This window comes from Nerophis lumbriciformis, linkage group LG39 (assembly GCF_033978685.3).
Source record: "Nerophis lumbriciformis linkage group LG39, RoL_Nlum_v2.1, whole genome shotgun sequence".
NCBI lineage: Eukaryota > Metazoa > Chordata > Actinopteri > Syngnathiformes > Syngnathidae > Nerophis > Nerophis lumbriciformis.
In genome coordinates this window covers 21,070,468-21,095,000 of record NC_084586.2, presented here as the reverse complement: position 1 = coordinate 21,095,000, position 24,533 = coordinate 21,070,468, and the positions used below count along the sequence as shown (strand labels likewise).

General features: G+C 35.5%; 1 protein-coding gene across 1 annotated transcript in view; it reads left to right on the top strand.

The window, feature by feature from the left end:
• Positions 1 to 21,038, top strand: part of cercam (cerebral endothelial cell adhesion molecule) — a 39,431-nt gene extending 18,393 nt beyond the window's left edge. The window contains exons 8-12 of the mRNA XM_061931630.2: positions 26 to 132; positions 3,672 to 3,804; positions 5,615 to 5,742; positions 7,552 to 7,755; positions 20,253 to 21,038. Of these exons, the coding sequence (XP_061787614.1) occupies positions 26 to 132; positions 3,672 to 3,804; positions 5,615 to 5,742; positions 7,552 to 7,755; positions 20,253 to 20,487 (807 nt within the window). The 3' untranslated portion in view covers positions 20,488 to 21,038. The remainder of the gene's footprint in view (positions 1 to 25; positions 133 to 3,671; positions 3,805 to 5,614; positions 5,743 to 7,551; positions 7,756 to 20,252) is intronic.
• Positions 21,039 to 24,533: the final 3,495 nt, after the last annotated feature.

The following is a 24,533-nucleotide window of genomic DNA, read 5'->3' as shown; positions in this document are numbered from 1 at the left end:
TAAAATAATAATTTTGTGTCTTCAGATTTACTTGATCAACTTACGGCGACGCCCCGACCGCAGAAACAGGATGTTGTTGTCGCTCAACGAACTGGAAGTGGACGTCAAAGTGGTAGATGCTGTGGACGGCAAGTAAGTATTACTACTAGTACTACTACAATACTCGAAGGAATACTACTACTACACTGATAGTACTACTACTAATGTTGTTGTCACGCCATGAACTGGAAGGGGACGTCAAAGTGGTAGATGTTGTGGAATGCAAGTAAATATTACTACTAGTACTACTACAATACTGTAAGGAATACTACTACTACTACTACGCTGATAGTGGTACTACCACAGTACTTCTGTAGACGCAAGTAAGGAATACTGTTACTACTACTACTACACTGACAGTAGTACTACTACAGTACTTCTGTGGCTGGCAAGTAAGGAATAGTACTACTACTACAATGATAGTAGTACTACCATAGTGCGACTGGAGACGGCAAGTAAGGAATAACGCTACTAGTGCTACGCTGATACTACTAGTGCTACGCTGGTACTACTAGTGCTACGCTGATACTACTAGTGCTCAGAGGTGGGTAGTAACGCGCTACATTTACTCCGTTACATCTACTTGAGTAACTTTTGGGATAAATTGTACTTCTAAGAGTAGTTTTAATGCAACATACTTTTACTTTTACTTGAGTATATTTATAGAGAAGAAACGCTACTTTTACTCCGCTACTTTTATCTACATTCAGCTCGCTACTCGCTACTAATTTTTATCGATCTGTTAATGCACGCTTTGTTTGTTTTGGTCTGTCAGACAGACCTTCATAGTGCCTGCGTTTCAACAAATACAGTCACTGGTGACGTTCACTCCGTTCCACCAATCAGATGCAGTCACTGGTGACGTTGGACCAATCAAACAGAGCCAGGGGTCACATGACCTGACTTAAACAAGTTGAAAAACTTATTGGGGTGTTACCATTTAGTGGTCAATTGTACGGAATATGTACTGTACTGTGCAATCTACTAATAAAAGTTCCAATCAATCAAAAGTGTGAAGGAAAAAAGACCCTTTTCCATTTCAACCGTACATCCCGTCAAAAGCCTAAAGACTGACTGCACAGTTCCTGTCTTCACAATAAAAGTGCCGCTCCATCGCGCCTGCGCTTTCAAAATAAGAGTCTCCGAAAGCCAGCGCAAACAAGCTAGCAAGCTACGGAGTTTTTCTTGTAAAGTGTATAAAAACGAATATGGAAGCTGGACAAATAAGATGCCAAAAACCAACCACTTTCATGTGGTATTAGACAGAAAGGAGGAACTTTTTTTCTCCTCCATTTGAAAACGTGGACGTTATCATCACTACTGTCTGATTACAATCAACGCAAGTCATCAGAATCAGGTAATACACCAACTTATATTCTAGTCTGCATGAAAGAAAGGAATCTATATGTTAAACATGCATGTATATTCATTAAAACATCTTTAACATGTAAACAAAAACAGCAAAATAAATACATATAAATTATATACTGTATATATCAATGTATATGTATGTATGTATATATATATATATATATATATATATATATATATATATATATATATGTGTATGTTACTCATCAGTTACTCAGTACTTGAGTAGTTTTTTTTTTTTTTTTTTTTTTTTTATGTCCTGTCCAGCTTCTCAGGCAAATCATATAGTTGATGTAGATGCCCATGTCGGCTGTTCAGATTTACTTTACAAAAGAGAAGTGTAGGATACTTCTCTTGTTGCCTTATTTGTACTTGACTTTATTAAATGTATTTATATTATCATTTAGTGCAGCCGGGCCGGAGCAGGAGGGGATAGAAAGAGAAAAAAAAAGAAGACAGAGGGGGAAATTGTGGGGACAAGAGGGGGATTAGACAGAGAGACAAAAACAACAACAGCAAACAACAACAACAACAACAACAATAGAGCAACATCAGCAAATATGACATGTACAAATATGATGGTAAAAGTAATAGCAAATAAGCAGTTAGCGAAAAATAAAAAATAATACAGAAATAACAATGAGCATTATTACACTACAAATGGATCAATACAAATACCAATAGAAATAGCGCTATTGATAATGAACAATACCAATAATTTACCTTTATTATCAACAATACAGTTGTTTAAATGCAACAATACATATACGTAATGATAACTTGAGATACGAAAGAATGCAGAAAAATGGAGGGGGAGAAAGAGAAGCAACCTACATTAACCTTGTAGATTGTTATAGTCACAATAGGTTAAGCTTTGTCAGTGTGCCATGTGTTACACCCAGTTTACCCTAGGGCAACAACGTTAATATATGTTTGATGAAACGTGATTATGTGCATGAGTGTAAGTATGCATATGTACTTTTATATGTACAGAATGTGTATATGTGTTTGTACAATGAATGTATATGTACAGAATGTGTATATGTGTTTGTACAGTGAATGTATATGTACAGTATGTGTATGTGTATGTTTGTATATTGAATGTGCGTGTGGATGTACGAACATTAGGTAGGTAAATATGTACTGTATTTGTGTATGTATGTGGGAGCGTAGGTACCTATGTACGTATGTGAGCATATGTGAATTGAGTAGTTTTTTCACAACATACTTTTTACTTTTACTCAAGTAAATATTTGGGTGACTACTCCTTACTTTTACTTGAGTAATAAATCTCTAAAGTAACAGTACTCTTACTTGAGTACAATTTCTGGCTACTCTACCCACCTCTGCTTACAACTATACCTAATATATAAAGGGGTGGAAAAGTGACTATTACCTGCAGGGCAAACATTAGCTAACCAGAAGGCAATAACAATGTAAACAAAAAATACCTGCTTAAAAGATCTAATACAAATGTCCCTGAGGAATGTAAGGTGGGAGTACTGTAATTACCTAACGTTACATTATTATTTTCCATAACAATTTAGCCCCCTCCACAATATTAACCCGACGTTAAAACAGAACTAGCTATTTATTGATTAGCAATTGCCGAATCATGTAACATTAGCTTAATGCTAAAAAGCCAGGTTACTATCACATTCTGTAACAGACAAATAATTTCATGTAGGCTAACGTTACCTACCTGCTACCTCTTGTCTTTTCTCGTTTCTACTCCTCTTCTTTTCTCTTTTTTCTTCCCTGGGCACCTGACAGTTTTGGCCGTTTTGACATCTTGTGTTGATTTTTTGATGTGGTGACGTCCAAAAAGAGTCATGATACGGGAAGGGGGCGGGGGGCGCACCGTGCGGGGGGAAGGGGGGGGCGTAATGTTGTAACAAATAATATTTCTATTAAATAGGCTTTAATTTGCATTTTAATTAACGTGGGATTATTTTTTGTATTTAGAAATAATAGTACCAACTTTTTTTTTTTTTTTTTTTTCTCCAACATTTGTGGAACTGGCGTGGCGCCCCCTGATGGACGGCGCCCTTAGCATTTGCCTATACGGCCTATGCCACGGGCCGGCCCTGGTTGGACTACATTAATACTTCCTACTTCCATGTTGGCTCACAAAATGAAAATGTCATCTAATTAGAAGTGTGTGTGTGTGTGTGTGTGTGTGTGTGTGTGTGTGTGTGTGTGTGTGTGTGTGTGTGTGTGTGTGTGTGTGTGTGTGTGTGTGTGTGTGTGTGTGTGTGCAGTGCATTAAACAGCAGTGCCATCAAGATCCTGGGTGTGGACTTGCTGCCAGGTTATTACGATCCCTTCTCAGGACGCACTCTGACCAAAGGGGAGGTGGGATGTTTCCTCAGTCACTTCTACATCTGGAAGGAGGTCAGGAACAACAACAAGTGTGTGTGTTTGTGTGTGTGTGTGTGTGTGTGTGTGTGTGTGTGTGTGTGTGTGTGTGTGTGTGTGTGTGTGTGTGTGTGTGTATAATGTATAATGTACATAATGTATACTAGTGTGTGTGTATAATGTATAATAGTGTACGTACAGATGGTGTGTATAATGTATAATAGTGTGTGTGTATATAATGTATAATAGTGTACGTACAGATGGTGTGTATAATGTTTAATAGTGTTCATAGAGATGGTGTGTGTGTGTATAATGTATAATAGTGTGTGTATAATAGTATACATACAGATGGTGTGTATAATGTATAATAGAGTGTGTGTGTATATAATGTATAATAGTGTACGTACAGATGGTGTGTATAATGTTTAATAGTGTTCATAGAGATGGTGTGTGTGTATATAATGTATAATAGTGTGTGTATAATAGTGTACGTACAGATGGTGTGTATAATGTATAATAGTGTGTGTGTATAATGTATAATAGTGTACGTACAGATGGTGTGTATAATGTATAATAGTGTGTGTGTATAATGTATAATAGTGTACGTACAGATGGCGTGTATAATGTATAATAGTGTACGTACAGATGGCGTGTATAATGTATAATAGTGTGTGTGTATAATGTATAATAGTGTGTGTGCATAATGTATAATAGTGTACGTACAGATGGTGTGTATAATGTATAATAGTGTGTGTGTATAATGTATAATAGTGTGTGTGCATAATGTATTATAGTGTACGTACAGATGGCGTGTATAATGTATAATAGTGTGTGTGTATAATGTATAATAGTGTGTGTGTGTGTGTGTGTGTGTGTGTATAATGTATAATAGTGTACGTACAGATGGTGTGTATAATGTATAATAGTGTGTGTGTATATAATGTATAATAGTGTACGTATAGATGGTGTGTGTATATAATGTATAATAGTGTGTGTGTAGAGATGGTGTGTGTATATAATGTATAATAAAAGTGTGTGTACAGATGGTGTGTATAATGTATAATAGTGTGTGTGTATAATGTATAATAGTGTACGTACAGATGTTGTGGATAATGTATAATAGTGTGTGTATATAATGTATGATAGTGTACGTACAGATGGTGTGTGTATATAATGTATAATAGTGAGTGTGTAGAGATGGTGTGTGTATATAATGTATAATAAAAGTGTGTGTAGAGATGGTGTGTATATAATGTATAATAGTGAGTGTGTAGAGATGGTGTGTGTATATAATGTATAATAAAAGTGTGTGTAGAGATGGTGTGTATATAATGTATAATAGTGTGTGTGTAGAGATGGTGTGTGTGTATATAATGTATAATAAAAGTGTGTGTAGAGATGGTGTGTGTATATGATGTATAATAAAAGTGTGTGTAGAGATGGTGTGTACATAATGTATAATAGTGTGTGTGTAGAGATGGTGTGTGTGTATATAATGTATAATAAAAGTGTGTGTAGAGATGGTGTGTATATAATGTATAATAGTGTGTGTGTAGAGATGGTGTGTGTGTATATAATGTATAATAAAAGTGTGTGTAGAGATGGTGTGTATATAATATATAAAAGTGTGTGTAGAGATGGTGTGTGCATAATAAAAGTGTGTGTAGAGATGGTGTGTATATAATATATAAAAGTGTGTGTAGAGATGGTGTGTGCATAATAAAAGTGTGTGTAGAGATGGTGTGTATATAATATATAAAAGTGTGTGTAGAGATGGTGTGTGCATAATAAAAGTGTGTGTAGAGATGGTGTGTATATAATGTATAATCAAAGTGTGTGTGTACAGATGGTGGACATGCAGCTGGACAAAGCGTTGGTGTTTGAGGACGACGTTCGCTTTCAGGCCAACTTCAAGCGGCGAGTCCTGAGATTGATGGAGGAGGTGGAGCAGGTGGAGCTGGACTGGGACCTCATGTGAGCAACACTTTATTCCCTTTAGTGGACAATTATTATCACTTGTATTCTTTTATTATTATTATCATCAATATTATTATTATTATTGTTATTATTATTATTAACAGTATTTTTGTATTATCACTAATATTATTATTATTATTAACAGTATTTTTTTATCATCACTAATATTAATTATTATTATTATCATATTATTGTTATTATTATTATTAATATTATTATATATTATTATTATTATTAATATTATCATTATTTGTTATTATTATAATATTTTTTGTTTTATTATTTTTTATGATTATTGTTATTGTTATGAATCTTATTACTATTGCTTTCATCATTATTATTACATATTGTTATTAATATTATTACTGTAATTATTATACATTTTGTTGTAAATATTATTTATATTATTATTATTCTATTATTATTGTTATTATAATTTATAATATTATTCTATTATTATTTTATTTTTATTTTTTTATTACTTAATATGATCATTATTATTATTATTGTTATTATTTTCATGATTATTGTTATTATTATTAACAATATTATTATTGTTATAATTTTTTTAATTATTATTGTTATTACTATCATTATTATTATTATTGTTATTATTACTATCATTGTTATTAATATTGTTGTTATTATTTCTATTATCATTATTGTTATTGTTGTTATTATTATTATTATTTCTAATATTATATTATTGTTATTATCATCAATATTATTATTATCATTATTATTATTGTTATTATTATTATTAACAGTATTTTTGTATTATCACTAATATTATTATTATTATTAACAGTGTTTTTTTATCATCACTAATATTAATTATTATTATTATCATATTATTTTTATTATTATTATTAATATTATTATATATTATTTTTATTATTAATATTATCATTATTTGTTATTATTATAATATTTTTTGTTTTATTATTTTTTATGATTATTGTTATTGTTATGAATCTTATTACTATTGCTTTCATCATTATTATTACATATTGTTATTAATATTATTACTGTAATTATTATACATTTTGTTGTAAATATTATTTATATTATTATTATTCTATTATTATTGTTATTATAATTTCTAATATTATTCTATTATTTTTTATTATTTTTGTTATTATTACTTAATATGATCATTATTTTTATTATTGTTATTATTTTCATGATTATTGTTATTATTATTAACAATATTATTATTGTTATAATTTTTTTAATTATTATTGTTATTACTATCATTATTATTATTATTGTTATTATTACTATCATTGTTATTAATATTGTTGTTATTATTTCTATTATCATTATTGTTATTGTTGTTATTATTATTATTATTTCTAATATTATATTATTGTTATTATTTTTATGATTATTGTTATTATTATTATTCCTATCGTTATAGTTATTTCCATTATAAATTATTATAATATTGCTGTTATTATTATTGTTTTTATTATTATTTTATCAGTATTGTTATTATTATTAATATTATTATTATTATTATTATTATTTACCTCTGCCAAGGAAACCTGGCAGCACCTCACTAATTCTGCCTAGCAACAAGGACTTTACGTGGGACAAAATCTCTCCAGAAAAGAAGCAAACTGATTTATTCCTGGTCAGTGTTAGCATAATGAGCAGTGGCTGTAGGCAACCCCCTCGTGTGGTTATATGAAGTCACACCACAAGGTGGCAGCAGCTGTAATACAACTGAGAGAGGTGTTGCCAGGCACAAACGGCACTGCCTCACAGAAGGCTGGAAGGAGAAGTAATGGACTTGTCCCACAGATACTTTGGCAGGAAGCAGGTGAACCCCGCCAAGGAGGAGGCGCTGGACCACGTGAACAACTTGGTGATGGTGGACTACTCCTACTGGACCTTGTCCTACGCCATCTCGCTGCAGGGCGCCCAGAAACTCGTCAACGCCCAGCCGCTCGCCAAGATGCTGCCTGTCGACGAATTCCTGCCCATCATGTACGACAAACACCCCAAGTAGGTACACACACACACACACACACACACATTTTTGTGTGTGTATATATATGTATGTATGTATATATGTATGTATGTATGTCTGTATGTATGTATGTATGTATGTATGTATGTATGTATATATATATATGTATATGTATGTATGTATGTATGTATGTACAGTATATATATGTATATATGTATATGTATGTATGTATATATGTATGTATATAAGTGTGTATATATATATATTTATATATATAAGTATATATGTGTATGTATGTATGTATGTATATATATATATATATATATATATATATATATATATATATATATATATATATATATATATATATATATATATATATATATATATATATATATATATGTATGTATGTGTGGGAAAAAAATCACAAGACTGCTTCATCTCTACAGGCCTGTTTCATGAGGGGTTCCCTCAATCATCAGGAGATTTTAATGGGAGCATTCACATACCATGGTTTATATAGGGCACAGAGTGGGTGGGTACAGGCTGGCGTAGGGGCGTGGTGATTGGCTCATGTGTTACCTAGGAGGTGTTTCCGTCTGTGGCGGCAAAGCTGAATTTGACCAAGCAACCCCCCCGTACCAAAAAGCCCTTGATGAAAGCGGATACAATTTCACCCTCACCTATGAACCCACGCCAGGAAACCAACCAAAAAAGAACAGAAAACGAAACAACATCATCTGGTACAACCCCCCATACAGCAAAAACGTCTCAACTAACATTGGCCACAAATTCCTCACTCTGATTGACAAACACTTCCCCAAAGGCAACACCCTAAGAAAAGTATTCAACAAGAACAACATTAAATTGAGCTACAGCTGTATGAACAATATACGACAAATTATCTCAAACCACAACAAAACAATTGCAAATGAGCCGTCGGCCCCCGGACAGAGCGACCCCAAAACCAACAAAGGCTGCAACTGCCGCAAGAAACCTGATTGCCCTCTCAACGGTGGGTGCTTACAAACATCAGTTGTTTACCAATCTAAGGTAACACGCAAGGACATTAACACATCCGACACATATGTAGGATTAACCGAGGGAGAGTTTAAAACCAGATGGAACAATCACAAGGCTTCTTTCAGGAACCAAAACCTGCGGAATACCACAGAACTCAGCAAACACATTTGGGACCTCAAAGACAATAATGTTGAATATTCAATAACATGGCAAATTCTTGCATCCAGCACACCTTACAATAGTGGTAATAAAAGATGCAACCTATGCTTGAAAGAGAAACTGTTTATTATATACCGTCCAGACCTGTCATCCCTCAACAAGCGCAGCGAAATTGTATCAGCATGCCGCCACAGACGGAAACACCTCCTAGGTAACACATGAGCCAATCACCACGCCCCTACGCCAGCCTGTACCCACCCACTCTGTGCCCTATATAAACCATGGTATGTGAATGCTCCCATTAAAATCTCCTGATGATTGAGGGAACCCCTCATGAATAGTCTTGTGATTTTTTCCCCACACATACATATATTGCGCTCTACTACGGTATCGAGCACTATTTTTTGGATAACCATATTAAGACATATATATATATATATATATATATATATATATATATATATATATATATATATATATATATATATATATATATATATATATATATATATATATATATATATATGTATATATATATATATATATAAGTATATATGTGTATGTATGTATGTATGTATATATATATATTCATATATACTGTACATATATGTATGTTTAGTATATTCAGTAAATGTGTTTTAGATATGTGGAATGTTATTTTTACGAGGTTTATTTTGTCAACAAGAAACAAGTCGTTATTTTATAAGAATGAAGAGTAAAATGATGAATGAGAGTTAATGAGTAAAATAAATTTTCAAAACAAATCTCTTTTTCAATCATTTTGATTTTAGAAGGAAACATGTGATGATGAAGAAAATGTTTTTTCAAAATATAAAAACATTTTCAGTTATTGTTTTACAATATTTTCTGTATTGAGAATATTTTTATATATTTTTGTTATGATTTGATTGTACTTTTTTTTTTTTTTTTTTTTCCAGTCAGAAAAGTTGTAATATTTTGGAAAAAAAATGAGATATAAGCTAAATATATATATATTTTTTCAATATTATGAAAAATTGTTGCAATTTTACAAGGATTATTTTTACAAGAAAGAAGGGAAATAATATGTCATAATTATATCATATTACAAAAATCTTTTCAGTCAGAAAATGTTTAATATTATGGTAAAAAATGTGATAATGAGAAATGTTTTTTCAATATTATGGTTGAAATTTGACCAGCAATAAGTTGTTAAAAATAAATAATAACAATAATAAATAAGAAATGTATACATCAGAATTTTATGCAGATTTTATTTCTTACAAAAAGTCCAAATTTAATTGAGAAAAGTTTTGAAAAAAATGTGGTTTGGTTGCAATTTTACGATTAATATTTTTCCACAATAAAACTTTTTGTAAGTTTACATGAGAAAAATATGAATATATATATCAGAATTATACGAAACATATATTATTGCAAAATGGGAATTTCTTTAGGCACAAAAGTTGAAATATTAAAACAATGTGAAAGTGAGAAAAAATTGTCATTCTTTTTTAATATCAGGAAAAGTTTGCTTGTGATTACCACACATATTTTTTAAAGTAATGAAAAGGTGTTAATATATAAAAAGATGCCATAAAAAATATGATTATATGTTGTATTATTTTTCCTGAGTTTTACTATCAATAAAAATAACAATAACAAATAAATATAACCCCAAAAAAAAGGATTATTCTGAATGAAAAAGTGATTTTTGTCAGACTCAAATGGTGGAGCATGTTAGCATGTTAGCATGTTAGCATGTCAGGACACAACAGAAGTTTAGTGGTTTATTTTCTCTCTCCAACTTTTGTTTTCACGAGCGCGGCAAAATAGTTAGCAGATGTTGTCTGGAGCATGAGATGACAGAATGAGGACCACAAGGCTTGGCCACGGTCCCGCATGTGTGGAAAAACTGGATCAGGACTTCTTTTATTTGGCCTCAGGGTCGTGTTGCTGTCAGACAAACTTGACTCAAAAACCACCACCTGGGAAAACTTAGCTTAGCTTAGCAGCGTTAGCTTAGCCTAATCATTCATCATCTCAAACTCAACAATTAAAAATCAAATATTAATATAATGAACAAACTCACTATGTTACAAGAAACTACTTTTTACTCCAGGAAAGTTTTAATAACAAAACTGGACCAAAAAAAAACATATGAGAAAAATGTTGTAAATTTCAGTGGTTATTTTACAAGAAATATTATTTTTTAAGGAAAGAAAATGTCATAATTGTATAAGAAAAAAGGAGAAAATGCAAACTGTGTGAAAAGAATAAAGTTGAAACATTTTACATTACAAAAATATGAATTATAGAAGAATAATGTTGTAATTATACGATTAAAATGAGGGGAAAAACAGTATTATTTAATACAGTTGATGACAAATAGTTGTAAACAAAGTCAGGATTTTAAGAACAAAATATCTTCAATATATGATAATAACATTTATTTTACTCCGAAAAGTCAACATTTTTATATCATGAAAAATATACTTTGACAAAAAAAATCATAAATACTCTTGAATGAGGTCAGAATTTTACCAGAATATTTTTACCCCAAAAAGTCAATGGAAAAAATATTTCTGTATGATGGAAAAGTGAAACAAGAAAAAAAGGTTATCTAATTGAATGAAGTCAGAATTATCTAAAAATGTACATATTTTTTTATTTACGTAAAACATTTTTAAGTATGAAAAAAATGTAGTAATTTTTCATTAAAAACTGTTGTGTTTTTTTTTACAAGGATTATTGTTTTTTAAAGGAAAAAATGCCATAATTGTACAAGAAAAATGGAAAACATAATGGAGCTAAGGATGCTAACGCTAGTACTACTTTTTCTGTGTTTATTCATCAAGAAGCTAAAGATGCTAATGCTAAAATAAGTTTTCTGCGTTAATTCATCAAGAAGCTAACTTTTTCCTGTGTTGATTCCTTTAGAAGCTAAAGATGTTAATTCTAAGACAACTTTTTCTATGCTATTTCATCCAGAAGCTAAAGATGCTAACAATAACATGACTTTTTCCTGGGTTAATTAATCAAGAAACTAAAGATACTAACAATAACACAACTTTTTCTGTGGGAATTCATCAAGAAGCTAAAGATGCTAACAATAATATGACTTTTTCCTGCGTTAATTCATCAAGAGGCTAAAGATGCTAACAATAACATGACTTTTTCTGCGTTAATTCATCAAGAAGCTAAAGATGCTAATGCTAAAATAAGTTTTCTGCGTTAATTCATCAAGAAGCTAACTTTTTCCTGTGTTGATTCCTTTAGAAGCTAAAGATGTTAATGCTAACACAACTTTTTCTATGCTATTTCATCCAGAAGCTAAAGATGCTAACAATAACATGACTTTTTTCCTGGGTTAATTAATCAAGAAACTAAAGATACTAACAATAACACAACTTTTTCTGTGGGAATTCATCAAGAAGCTAAAGATGCTAACAATAATATGACTTTTTCCTGCGTTAATTCATCAAGAGGCTAAAGCTGCCTACAATAACATGATTTTTTCTGTGGGAATTCATCAAGAAGCTAAAGATGCTAACAATAATATGACTTTTTCCTGCGTTAATTCATCAAGAGGCTAAAGATGCTAACAATAACATGACTTTTTCCTGGGTTAATTAATCAAGAAACTAAAGATACTAACAATAACACAACTTTTTCTGTGGGAATTCATCAAGAAGCTAAAGATGCTAACAATAATATGACTTTTTCTGCGTTAATTCATCAAGAGGCTAAAGCTGCCTACAATAACATGATTTTTTCTGTGGGAATTCATCAAGAAGCTAAAGATGCTAACAATAATATGGCTTTTTCCTGCGTTAATTCATCAAGAGGCTAAAGATGCTAACAATAACATGACTTTTTCCTGGGTTAATTAATCAAGAAACTAAAGATACTAACAATAACACAACTTTTTCTGTGGGAATTCATCAAGAAGCTAAAGATGCTAACAATAATATGACTTTTTCTGCGTTAATTCATCAAGAGGCTAAAGCTGCCTACAATAACATGATTTTTTCTGTGGGAATTCATCCAGAAGCTAAAGATGCTAACAATAATATGGCTTTTTCCTGCGTTAATTCATCAAGAGGCTAAAGATGCTAACAATAACATGACTTTTTCCTGGGTTTATTAATCAAGAAACTAAAGATACTAACAATAACACAACTTTTTCTGTGGGAATTCATCAAGAAGCTAAAGATGCTAACAATAATATGACTTTTTCTGCGTTAATTCATCAAGAGGCTAAAGCTGCCTACAATAACATGATTTTTTCTGTGGGAATTCATCAAGAAGCTAAAGATGCTAACAATAATATGACTTTTTCCTGTGTTAATTCATCAAGAGGCTAAAGATGCTAACAATAACATGACTTTTTCCTGGGTTAATTAATCAAGAAACTAAAGATACTAACAATAACACAACTTTTTCTGTGGGAATTCATCAAGAAGCTAAAGATGCTAACAATAATATGACTTTTTCTGCGTTAATTCATCAAGAGGCTAAAGCTGCCTACAATAACATGATTTTTTCTGTGGGAATTCATCCAGAAGCTAAAAATGCTAACAATAATATGGCTTTTTCCTGCGTTAATTCATCAAGAGGCTAAAGATGCTAACAATAACATGACTTTTTCCTGGGTTAATTAATCAAGAAACTAAAGATACTAACAATAACACAACTTTTTCTGTGGGAATTCATCAAGAAGCTAAAGATGCTAACAATAATATGACTTTTTCTGCGTTAATTCATCAAGAGGCTAAAGCTGCCTACAATAACATGATTTTTTCTGTGGGAATTCATCAAGAAGCTAAAGATGCTAACAATAATATGACTTTTTCCTGCGTTAATTCATCAAGAGGCTAAAGATGCTAACAATAACATGACTTTTTCCTGGGTTAATTAATCAAGAAACTAAAGATACTAACAATAACACAACTTTTTCTGTGGGAATTCATCAAGAAGCTAAAGATGCTAACAATAATATGACTTTTTCTGCGTTAATTCATCAAGAGGCTAAAGCTGCCTACAATAACATGACTTTTTCTGTGGGAATTCATCAAGAAGCTAAAGATGCTAACAATAATATGACTTTTTCCTGCGTTAATTCATCAAGAGGCTAAAGATGCTAACAATAACATGACTTTTTCCTGGGTTAATTAATCAAGAAACTAAAGATACTAACAATAACACAACTTTTTCTGTGGGAATTCATCAAGAAGCTAAAGATGCTAACAATAATATGACTTTTTCTGCGTTAATTCATCAAGAGGCTAAAGCTGCCTACAATAACATGATTTTTTCTGTGGGAATTCATCAAGAAGCTAAAGATGCTAACAATAATATGGCTTTTTCCTGCGTTAATTCATCAAGAGGCTAAAGATGCTAACAATAACATGACTTTTTCCTGGGTTAATTAATCAAGAAACTAAAGATACTAACAATAACACAACTTTTTCTGTGGGAATTCATCAAGAAGCTAAAGATGCTAACAATAATATGACTTTTTCTGCGTTAATTCATCAAGAGGCTAAAGCTGCCTACAATAACATGATTTTTTCTGTGGGAATTCATCCAGAAGCTAAAGATGCTAACAATAATATGGCTTTTTCCTGCGTTAATTCATCAAGAGGCTAAAGATGCTAACAATAACATGACTTTTTCCTGGGTTTATTAATCAAGAAACTAAAGATACTAACAATAACACAACTTTTTCTGTGGGAATTCATCAAGAAGCTAAAGATGCTAACAATAATATGACTTTTTCTGCGTTAATTCATCAAGAGGCTAAAGCTGCCTACAATAACATGATTTTTTCTGTGGGAATTCATCAAGAAGCTAAAGATGCTAACAATAATATGACTTTTTCCTGTGTTAATTCATCAAGAGGCTAAAGATGCTAACAATAACATGACTTTTTCCTGGGTTAATTAATCAAGAAACTAAAGATACTAACAATAACACAACTTTTTCTGTGGGAATTCATCAAGAAGCTAAAGATGCTAACAATAATATGACTTTTTCTGCGTTAATTCATCAAGAGGCTAAAGCTGCCTACAATAACATGATTTTTTCTGTGGGAATTCATCCAGAAGCTAAAAATGCTAACAATAATATGGCTTTTTCCTGCGTTAATTCATCAAGAGGCTAAAGATGCTAACAATAACATGACTTTTTCCTGGGTTAATTAATCAAGAAACTAAAGATACTAACAATAACACAACTTTTTCTGTGGGAATTCATCAAGAAGCTAAAGATGCTAACAATAATATGACTTTTTCTGCGTTAATTCATCAAGAGGCTAAAGCTGCCTACAATAACATGATTTTTTCTGTGGGAATTCATCAAGAAGCTAAAGATGCTAACAATAATATGACTTTTTCCTGCGTTAATTCATCAAGAGGCTAAAGATGCTAACAATAACATGACTTTTTCCTGGGTTAATTAATCAAGAAACTAAAGATACTAACAATAACACAACTTTTTCTGTGGGAATTCATCAAGAAGCTAAAGATGCTAACAATAATATGACTTTTTCTGCGTTAATTCATCAAGAGGCTAAAGCTGCCTACAATAACATGACTTTTTCTGTGGGAATTCATCAAGAAGCTAAAGATGCTAACAATAATATGACTTTTTCCTGCGTTAATTCATCAAGAGGCTAAAGATGCTAACAATAACATGACTTTTTCTGCGTTTATTCATCAAGAAGTTAAAAATGCTAATGCTAAAATACGTTTTCTGCGTTAATTCATCAAGAAGCTAACTTTTTCCTGTGTTGATTCCTTTAGAAGCTAAAGATGTTAATGCTAACACAACTTTTTCTATGCTATTTCATCCAGAAGCTAAAGATGCTAACAATAACATGACTTTTTTCCTGGGTTAATTAATCAAGAAACTAAAGATACTAACAATAACACAACTTTTTCTGTGGGAATTCATCAAGAAGCTAAAGATGCTAACAATAATATGACTTTTTCCTGCGTTAATTCATCAAGAGGCTAAAGATGCTAACAATAACATGACTTTTTCTGCGTTTATTCATCAAGAAGCTAAAAATGCTAATGCTAAAATACGTTTTCTGCGTTAATTCATCAAGAAGCTAACTTTTTCCTGTGTTGATTCCTTTAGAAGCTAAAGATGTTAATGCTAACACAACTTTTTCTATGCTATTTCATCCAGAAGCTAAAGATGCTAACAATAACATGACTTTTTTCCTGGGTTAATTAATCAAGAAACTAAAGATACTAACAATAACACAACTTTTTCTGTGGGAATTCATCAAGAAGCTAAAGATACTAACAATAATATGACTTTTTCTGCGTTAATTCATCAAGAGGCTAAAGCTGCCTACAATAACATGATTTTTTCTGTGGGAATTCATCAAGAAGCTAAAGATGCTAACAATAATATGACTTTTTCCTGCGTTAATTCATCAAGAGGCTAAAGATGCTAACAATAACATGACTTTTTCCTGGGTTAATTAATCAAGAAACTAAAGATACTAACAATAACACAACTTTTTCTGTGGGAATTCATCAAGAAGCTAAAGATGCTAACAATAATATGACTTTTTCTGCGTTAATTCATCAAGAGGCTAAAGCTGCCTACAATAACATGACTTTTTCTGTGGGAATTCATCAAGAAGCTAAAGATGCTAACAATAATATGACTTTTTCCTGCGTTAATTCATCAAGAGGCTAAAGATGCTAACAATAACATGACTTTTTCTGCGTTTATTCATCAAGAAGTTAAAAATGCTAATGCTAAAATACGTTTTCTGCGTTAATTCATCAAGAAGCTAACTTTTTCCTGTGTTGATTCCTTTAGAAGCTAAAGATGTTAATGCTAACACAACTTTTTCTATGCTATTTCATCCAGAAGCTAAAGATGCTAACAATAACATGACTTTTTTCCTGGGTTAATTAATCAAGAAACTAAAGATACTAACAATAACACAACTTTTTCTGTGGGAATTCATCAAGAAGCTAAAGATGCTAACAATAATATGACTTTTTCCTGCGTTAATTCATCAAGAGGCTAAAGATGCTAACAATAACATGACTTTTTCTGCGTTTATTCATCAAGAAGCTAAAAATGCTAATGCTAAAATACGTTTTCTGCGTTAATTCATCAAGAAGCTAACTTTTTCCTGTGTTGATTCCTTTAGAAGCTAAAGATGTTAATGCTAACACAACTTTTTCTATGCTATTTCATCCAGAAGCTAAAGATGCTAACAATAACATGACTTTTTTCCTGGGTTAATTAATCAAGAAACTAAAGATACTAACAATAACACAACTTTTTCTGTGGGAATTCATCAAGAAGCTAAAGATGCTAACAATAATATGACTTTTTCTGCGTTAATTCATCAAGAGGCTAAAGATGCTAACAATAACATGACTTTTTCTGCGTTTATTCATCAAGAAGCTAAAAATGCTAATGCTAAAATACGTTTTCTGCGTTAATTCATCAAGAAGCTAACTTTTTCCTGTGTTGATTCCTTTAGAAGCTAAAGATGTTAATGCTAACACAACTTTTTCTATGCTATTTCATCCAGAAGCTAAAGATGCTAACAATAACATGACTTTTTTCCTGGGTTAATTAATCAAGAAACTAAAGATACTAACAATAACACAACTTTTTCTGTGGGAATTCATCAAGAAGCTAAAGATGCTAACAATAATATGACTTTTTCCTGCGTTAATTCATCAAGAGGCTAAAGATGCTAACAATAACATGACTTTTTCTGCGTTTATTCATCAAGAAGCTAAAAATGCTAATGCTAAAATACGTTTTCTGCGTTAATTCATCAAGAAGCTAACTTTTTCCTGTGTTGATTCCTTTAGAAGCTAAAGATGTTAATGCTAACACAACTTTTTCTATGCTATTTCATCCAGAAGCTAAAGATGCTAACAATAACATGACTTTTTTCCTGGGTTAATTAATCAAGAAACTAAAGATACTAACAATAACACAACTTTTTCTGTGGGAATTCATCAAGAAGCTAAAGATGCTAACAATAATATGACTTTTTCTGCGTTAATTCATCAAGAGGCTAAAGCTGCCTACAATAACATGATTTTCCATCCATCCATCCATCTTCTTCCGCTTATCCGAGGTCGGGTCGCGGGGGCAGCAGCCTAAGCAGGGAAGCCCAGACTTCCCTCTCCCCAGCCACTTCGTCCAGTGCCTCCCGGGGGATCCCGAGGCGTTCCCAGGCCAGCCGGGAGACATAGTCTTCCCAACGTGTCCTGGGTCTTCCCCGTGGCCTCCTACCGGTCGTACGTGCCCGAAACACCTCCCGAGGGAGGCGTTCGGGTGGCATCCTGACCAGATGCCCGAACCACCTCATCTGGCTCCTCTCCATGTGGAGGAGCAGCGGCTTTACTTTGAGCTCCCCCCGGATGACAGAGCTTCTCACCCTATCTCTAAGGGAGAGCCCCGCCACCCGGCGGAGGAAACTCATTTCGGCCGCTTGTACCCGTGATCTTGTCCTTTCGGTCATGACCCAAAGCTCATGACCATAGGTGAGGATGGGAACGTAGATCGACCGGTAAATCGAGAGCTTTGCCTTCCGGCTCAGCTCCTTCTTCACCACAACAGATCGATACAGTGTCCGCATTACTGAAGACGCCGCACCGATCCGCCTGTCGATCTCACCATCCACTCTTCCCTCACTCGTGAACAAGACTCCGAGGTACTTGAACTCCTCCACTTGGGGCAAGATCTCCTCCCCAACCCGGAGATGGCACTCCACCCTTTTCCGGGCGAGAACCATGGACTCAGATTTGGAGGTGCTGATTCTCATCCCAGTCGCTTCACACTCGGCTGCGAACCGATCCAGTGAGAGCTGAAGATCCTGGCCAGATGAAGCCATCAGGACCACATCATCTGCAAAAAACAGAGACCTAATCCTGCAGCCACCAAACCAGATACCCTCAACGCCTTGACTGCGCCTAGAAATTCTGTCCATAAAGGTTATGAACAGAATCGGTGACAAAGGGCAGCCCTGGCGGAGTCCAACCCTCACTGGAAACGGGTCCGACTTACTGCCGGCAATGCGGACCAAGCTCTGACACTGATTATACAGGGAGCGAACCGCCACAATAAGACAGTCCGTTACCCCATACTCTCTGAGCACTCCCCACAGGACTTCCCGGGGTACACGGTTGAATGCCTTCTCCAAGTCCACAAAGCACATGTAGACTGGTTGAGCAAACTCCCATGCACCCTCAAGGACCCTGCCGAGAGTATAGAGCTGGTCCACAGTTCCACGACCAGGACGAAAACCACACTGTTCCTCCTGAATCCGAGGTTCGACTATCCGGCGTAGCCTCCTCTCCAGTACACCTGAATAGACCTTACCGGGAAGGCTGAGGAGTGTGATCCCACGATAGTTAGAACACACCCTCCGGTTCCCCTTCTTAAAGAGAGGAACCACCACCCCGGTCTGCAAATCCAGAGGTACTGCCCCCGATGTCCACGCGATGTTGCAGAGTCTTGTCAACCAAGACAGCCCCACAACATCCAGAGCCTTAAGGAACTCCGGGCGGATCTCATCCACCCCCGGGGCCTTGCCACCGAGGAGCTTTTTAACTACCTCGGCAACCTCAGCCCCAGAAATAAGAGAGTCCACCACAGATTCCCCAGGCACTGCTTCGTCATAGGAAGACGTGCTGGTAGGATTGAGGAGGTCTTCGAAGTATTCCCTCCACCGATCCACAACATCCGCAGTCGAGGTCAGCAGAACACCATCCTCACCATACACGGTGTTGACACTGCACTGCTTCCCCTTCCTGAGGCGGCGGATGGTGGTCCAGAATCGCTTCGAAGCCGTCCGGAAGTCGTTTTCCATGGCTTCCCCGAACTCCTCCCATGTCCGAGTTTTTGCCTCTGCGACCGCCGAAGCCGCACATCGCTTGGCCTGTCGGTACGCGTCTGTTGCCTCCGGACATGATTTTTTCTGTGGGAATTCATCAAGAGGCTAAAGATGCTAACAATAATATGACTTTTTCTGCGTTAATTCATCAAGAAGCTAAAGATGCTAACGCTTTCACAACTTGTCCTGTGTTAGTTTGTCCAGAAGCTAAAGGTGCTAACGCTAACACAACTTTTTCTGTGTTTGTTCATCCAGACGCTAAAGATGCTCACGCTAATACGACTTTTTCTGCGTTAGTTCGACCAGAAGCTAAATGTGCTAACGCTAACACAACTTTTTCTGTGCTAGTTAATGGAGAAGCTAAAAATGCTAATGCTAACACAACATCTCTATTAAGAGGCTAACGCTAACCGGACTTTTTCTTTTGTGCTAAAGATGCTAAGGCTAACAGGACATGTTCTTGCGTCCCCACAGTGAAGACTACAAGTCCCACTTCCCCAACAGGAACCTGCAGGCCTTCAGCACACGCCCCCTGCTGGTGCAGCCCGCCCACTACGCCGGCGACGCCCACTGGCTGAGCGACACCGAGACGTCCACGCTGTGGGACGACGACGCCGTGCGCACCGACTGGCGCGGCTCCCACAAGACCCTGAAGGGGGCGGTGCCTCCGCCAGAGGTCATGTCGGCCGCCTACAGGGACGAACTTTAGGCGGGCGACGCCCTTAGGGGGCGTGGCCTCACCGTGAGGGTCATGTGACCCAGCTGTGTCTGAAAGTGGACTGTGACACTAGTCTTCTTCTCATCCATCACCACACCCACTTTCTTCCTGTCCTCATCACCACACCCACTTTCTTCCTGTCCTCATCACCACACCCACTTTCTTCCTGTCCTCATCACCACACCCACTTTCTTCCTGTCCTCATCACAACACCCACTTTGTTGGTGTCATCATCACCACACCCACTTTGTTGGTGTCAACATCACCACACCCACTTTGTTGGTGTCAACATCACCACACCCAATTTGTTGGTGTCAACATCACCACACCCACTTTGTTGGTGTCAACATCACCACACCCAATTTGTTGGTGTCAACATCACCACACCCACTTTGTTGGTGTCCTCATCACCACACCCACTTTGTTGGTGTCAACATCACCACACCCAATTTGTTGGTGTCAACATCACCACACCCACTTTGTTGGTGTCCTCATCACCACACCCACTTTGTTGGTGTCAACATCACCACACCCACTTTGTTGGTGTCCTCATCACCACACCCACTTTGTTGGTTTCCTCATCACCACCCCCACTTTGTTGGTGTCCTCATCACCACACCCACTTTGTTGGTGTCAACATCACCACACCCACTTTGTTGGTGTCATCATCACCACACCCAATTTGTTGGTGTCAACATCACCACACCCACTTTGTTGGTGTCAACATCACCACACCCACTTTGTTGGTGTCCTCATCACCACACCCACTTTGGTGGTGTCAACATCACAACACCCACTTTGTTGGTGTCATCATCACCACACCCACTTTGTTGGTGTCCTCATCACCACACCCACTTTGTTGGTGTCAACATCACCACACCCACTTTGTTGGTGTCAACATCACCACACCCACTTTGTTGGTGTCAACATCACCACACCCACTTTGTTGGTGTCCTCATCACCACACCCACTTTGTTGGTGTCTACATCACCACACCCACTTTGTTGGTGTCTACATCACCACACCCAATTTGTTGGTGTCAACATCACCACACCCACTTTGTTGGTGTCAACATCACCACACCCACTTTGTTGGTGTCAACATCACCACACCCACTTTGTTGGTGTCAACATCACCACACCCACTCTGTTGGTGTCAACATCACCACACCCACTGTGTTGGTGTCAACATCACCACACCCACTTTGTTGGTGTCTACATCACCACACCCACCTTATTTCTTTCTCATTTCTTTCTTTTTTCCTCTCTTGTTATCATTTCTTTCTCATTTATTATCTCTTTTCATTTTCTCTCATTTTTACTCATTTCTTCTCATCTATTTTTTCTCTTTTTTCTAATTTCTTTGTCATTTTTCTTCATTTCCTCTAATTTCTTTCTCATGTATTTCTCTTATTTCTTTATTGGGTATTTTCATTTATTTCTCTTTTATTCTCATTTATTTTAGTTTTTCTCATTTCCTCTCATTTCTTTCTTTACTTTTCTTATTTATTTTAATTTCTGTCTCATTTATTCTCATTTATTTGCATTATTTTCATTTATTTTCCTTTCCTCCCATTTCTTCTCATATCTTCTCATTTCTGTTTTATTTATTCTCATTTTTTCTAATTTAATGTCATATCTTTTTATTTATTATAATTTCCTCTCATTTTCTCTCATTTCTTTCTCATTTCTTCTCACTTTCTTTCATTTTGTCTCATTTCCTCTCATTTCCTCTCATTTCTTCTCATTTCTTCTCACTCCCTATGGTTACTTGTCAGTTCCTGTCATGAAGGAGGCCAGAGTCTCATACAGGAGCCCGATGACAAAATGAATGGTGATTATTATTATTATTAATAATATTGATGATGAATTCTTTGACAAAATGACCAAAGATGAAATATTGAAGAAAAGTTTGCTGTGCTGAGATGTTTCATTTTTCAGGTAAACAAACATTCAAATAAAAGTCCTCATTCTGTGATGCAATCACTGCACATCATTTTTTTTTTTTTTTTTTTTTTTTTTTTTTTTTGTGTGTGTCCTGTCCAGCTTCTCAGGCAAATCATATAGTTGATGTAGATGCCCATGTCGGCTGTTCAGATTTACTTTACAAAAGAGAAGTGTAGGATACTTCTCTTGTTGCCTTATTTGTACTTGACTTTATTAAATGTATTTATATTATCATTTAGTGCAGCCGGGCCGGAGCAGGAGGGGATAGAAAGAGAAAAAAAAAGAAGACAGAGGGGGAAATTGTGGGGACAAGAGGGGGATTAGACAGAGAGACAAAAACAACAACAGCAAACAACAACAACAACAACAATAGAGCAACATCAGCAAATATGACATGTACAAATATGATGGTAAAAGTAATAGCAAATAAGCAGTTAGCGAAAAATAAAAAATAATACAGAAATGACAATGAGCATTATTACACTACAAATGGATCAATACAAATACCGATAGAAATAGCGCTATTGATAATGAACAATACCAATAATTGACCTTTATTATCAACAATACAGTTGTTTAAATGCAACAATACATATACGTAATGATAACTTGAGATACGAAAGAATGTAGAAAAATGGAGGGGGAGAAAGAGAAGCAACCTACATTAACCTTGTAGATTGTTATAGTCACAATAGGTTAAGCTTTGTCAGTGTGCCATGTGTTACACCCAGTTTACCCTAGGGCAACAACGTTAATATATGTTTGATGAAACGTGATTATGTGCATGAGTGTAAGTATGCATATGTACTTGTATATGTACAGAATGTGTATATGTGTTTGTACAATGAATGTATATGTACAGAATGTGTATATGTGTTTGTACAGTGAATGTATATGTACAGTATGTGTATGTGTATGTTTGTATATTGAATGTGCGTGTGGATGTACGAACATTAGGTAGGTAAATATGTACTGTATTTGTGTATGTATGTGGGAGCGTAGGTACCTATGTACGTATGTGAGCATATGTGAATTTGCATGTACAATACATTCGACTCCCAGAGTGCGTGGGAGCCAGAGCACGGCCCCATCACCCCCGAGAGCCCAACCCACAAACAGGAGGCGTGGTGCCCAGGGAACCAGGGACCACCGCCCCCACGCAGCCAAGCCGGCCAGCGACAGGAACCCCAGAGCCCGACCCACCGTACCGCCCACAAGGGCCAGCAGCAGGCCGCAGACAGACGCACCCGGCAGAGGACAGGGCACGAGAAAAGCAGGGGACAGCCAGACCCCAAGCCAGCGAGAGACCACACCCCACACGGGCAGAAAGGCGAGACGCCCCGCCCGAGGGACCCAGAGACTCCCCGCAACCGGACGGGAAGACCGCTCCCGCCCCACCGGCAACCGGGCCCCCACGAGCCCACCCCCCACCCCCGGAGAGCGCGGCGAGGCCAGCCCCCGGCCACCCCACCCAAACCGGCCGCCGCAGGACCACCCAGGCACAGGGCCACGGGAACCACCCACCCCACCCGCAGGGACCCCAACGATGGAGATGGAACAACCAGCAACCGCCCCGCCGAGCCCCCCCCCCCTGAGGGAGGGGAAAAATTTAAAAATAATATTAATAAAATATATTAAAAAATATCACTGCACATCATTAATAATAATCATTACAATCATTATGATGCAATAACTGCACATCCTTAATAATAATCATTACAGTCATCATGATGAAATGTGGCCTTCCCTACTTAGGCTGCTGCCCCCGCAACCCGACCTCGGATAAGCGGAAGAAGATGGATGGATAAAATGGATAACATAAAATAAAGTAATTTAAATAATTTTTTAAAAAATTCTGTAAATTAAATGAAGTACAATGAAACAAATTAAATTAAATACAATTTACTACACTTAAAATACATTTAATTGGATAAGATAAAATAAAATAAAAGTCATACATTTAAAAATGAAAATTAATTGTAGCATGGAAATCCACTTTATTTGTACATAACTTATTAAGTATTCACCTTTTGTGAATGATTGGTTTATGCAACTTCTTGTCAACATGAAAAGAGTATAAAACTTAAGTTT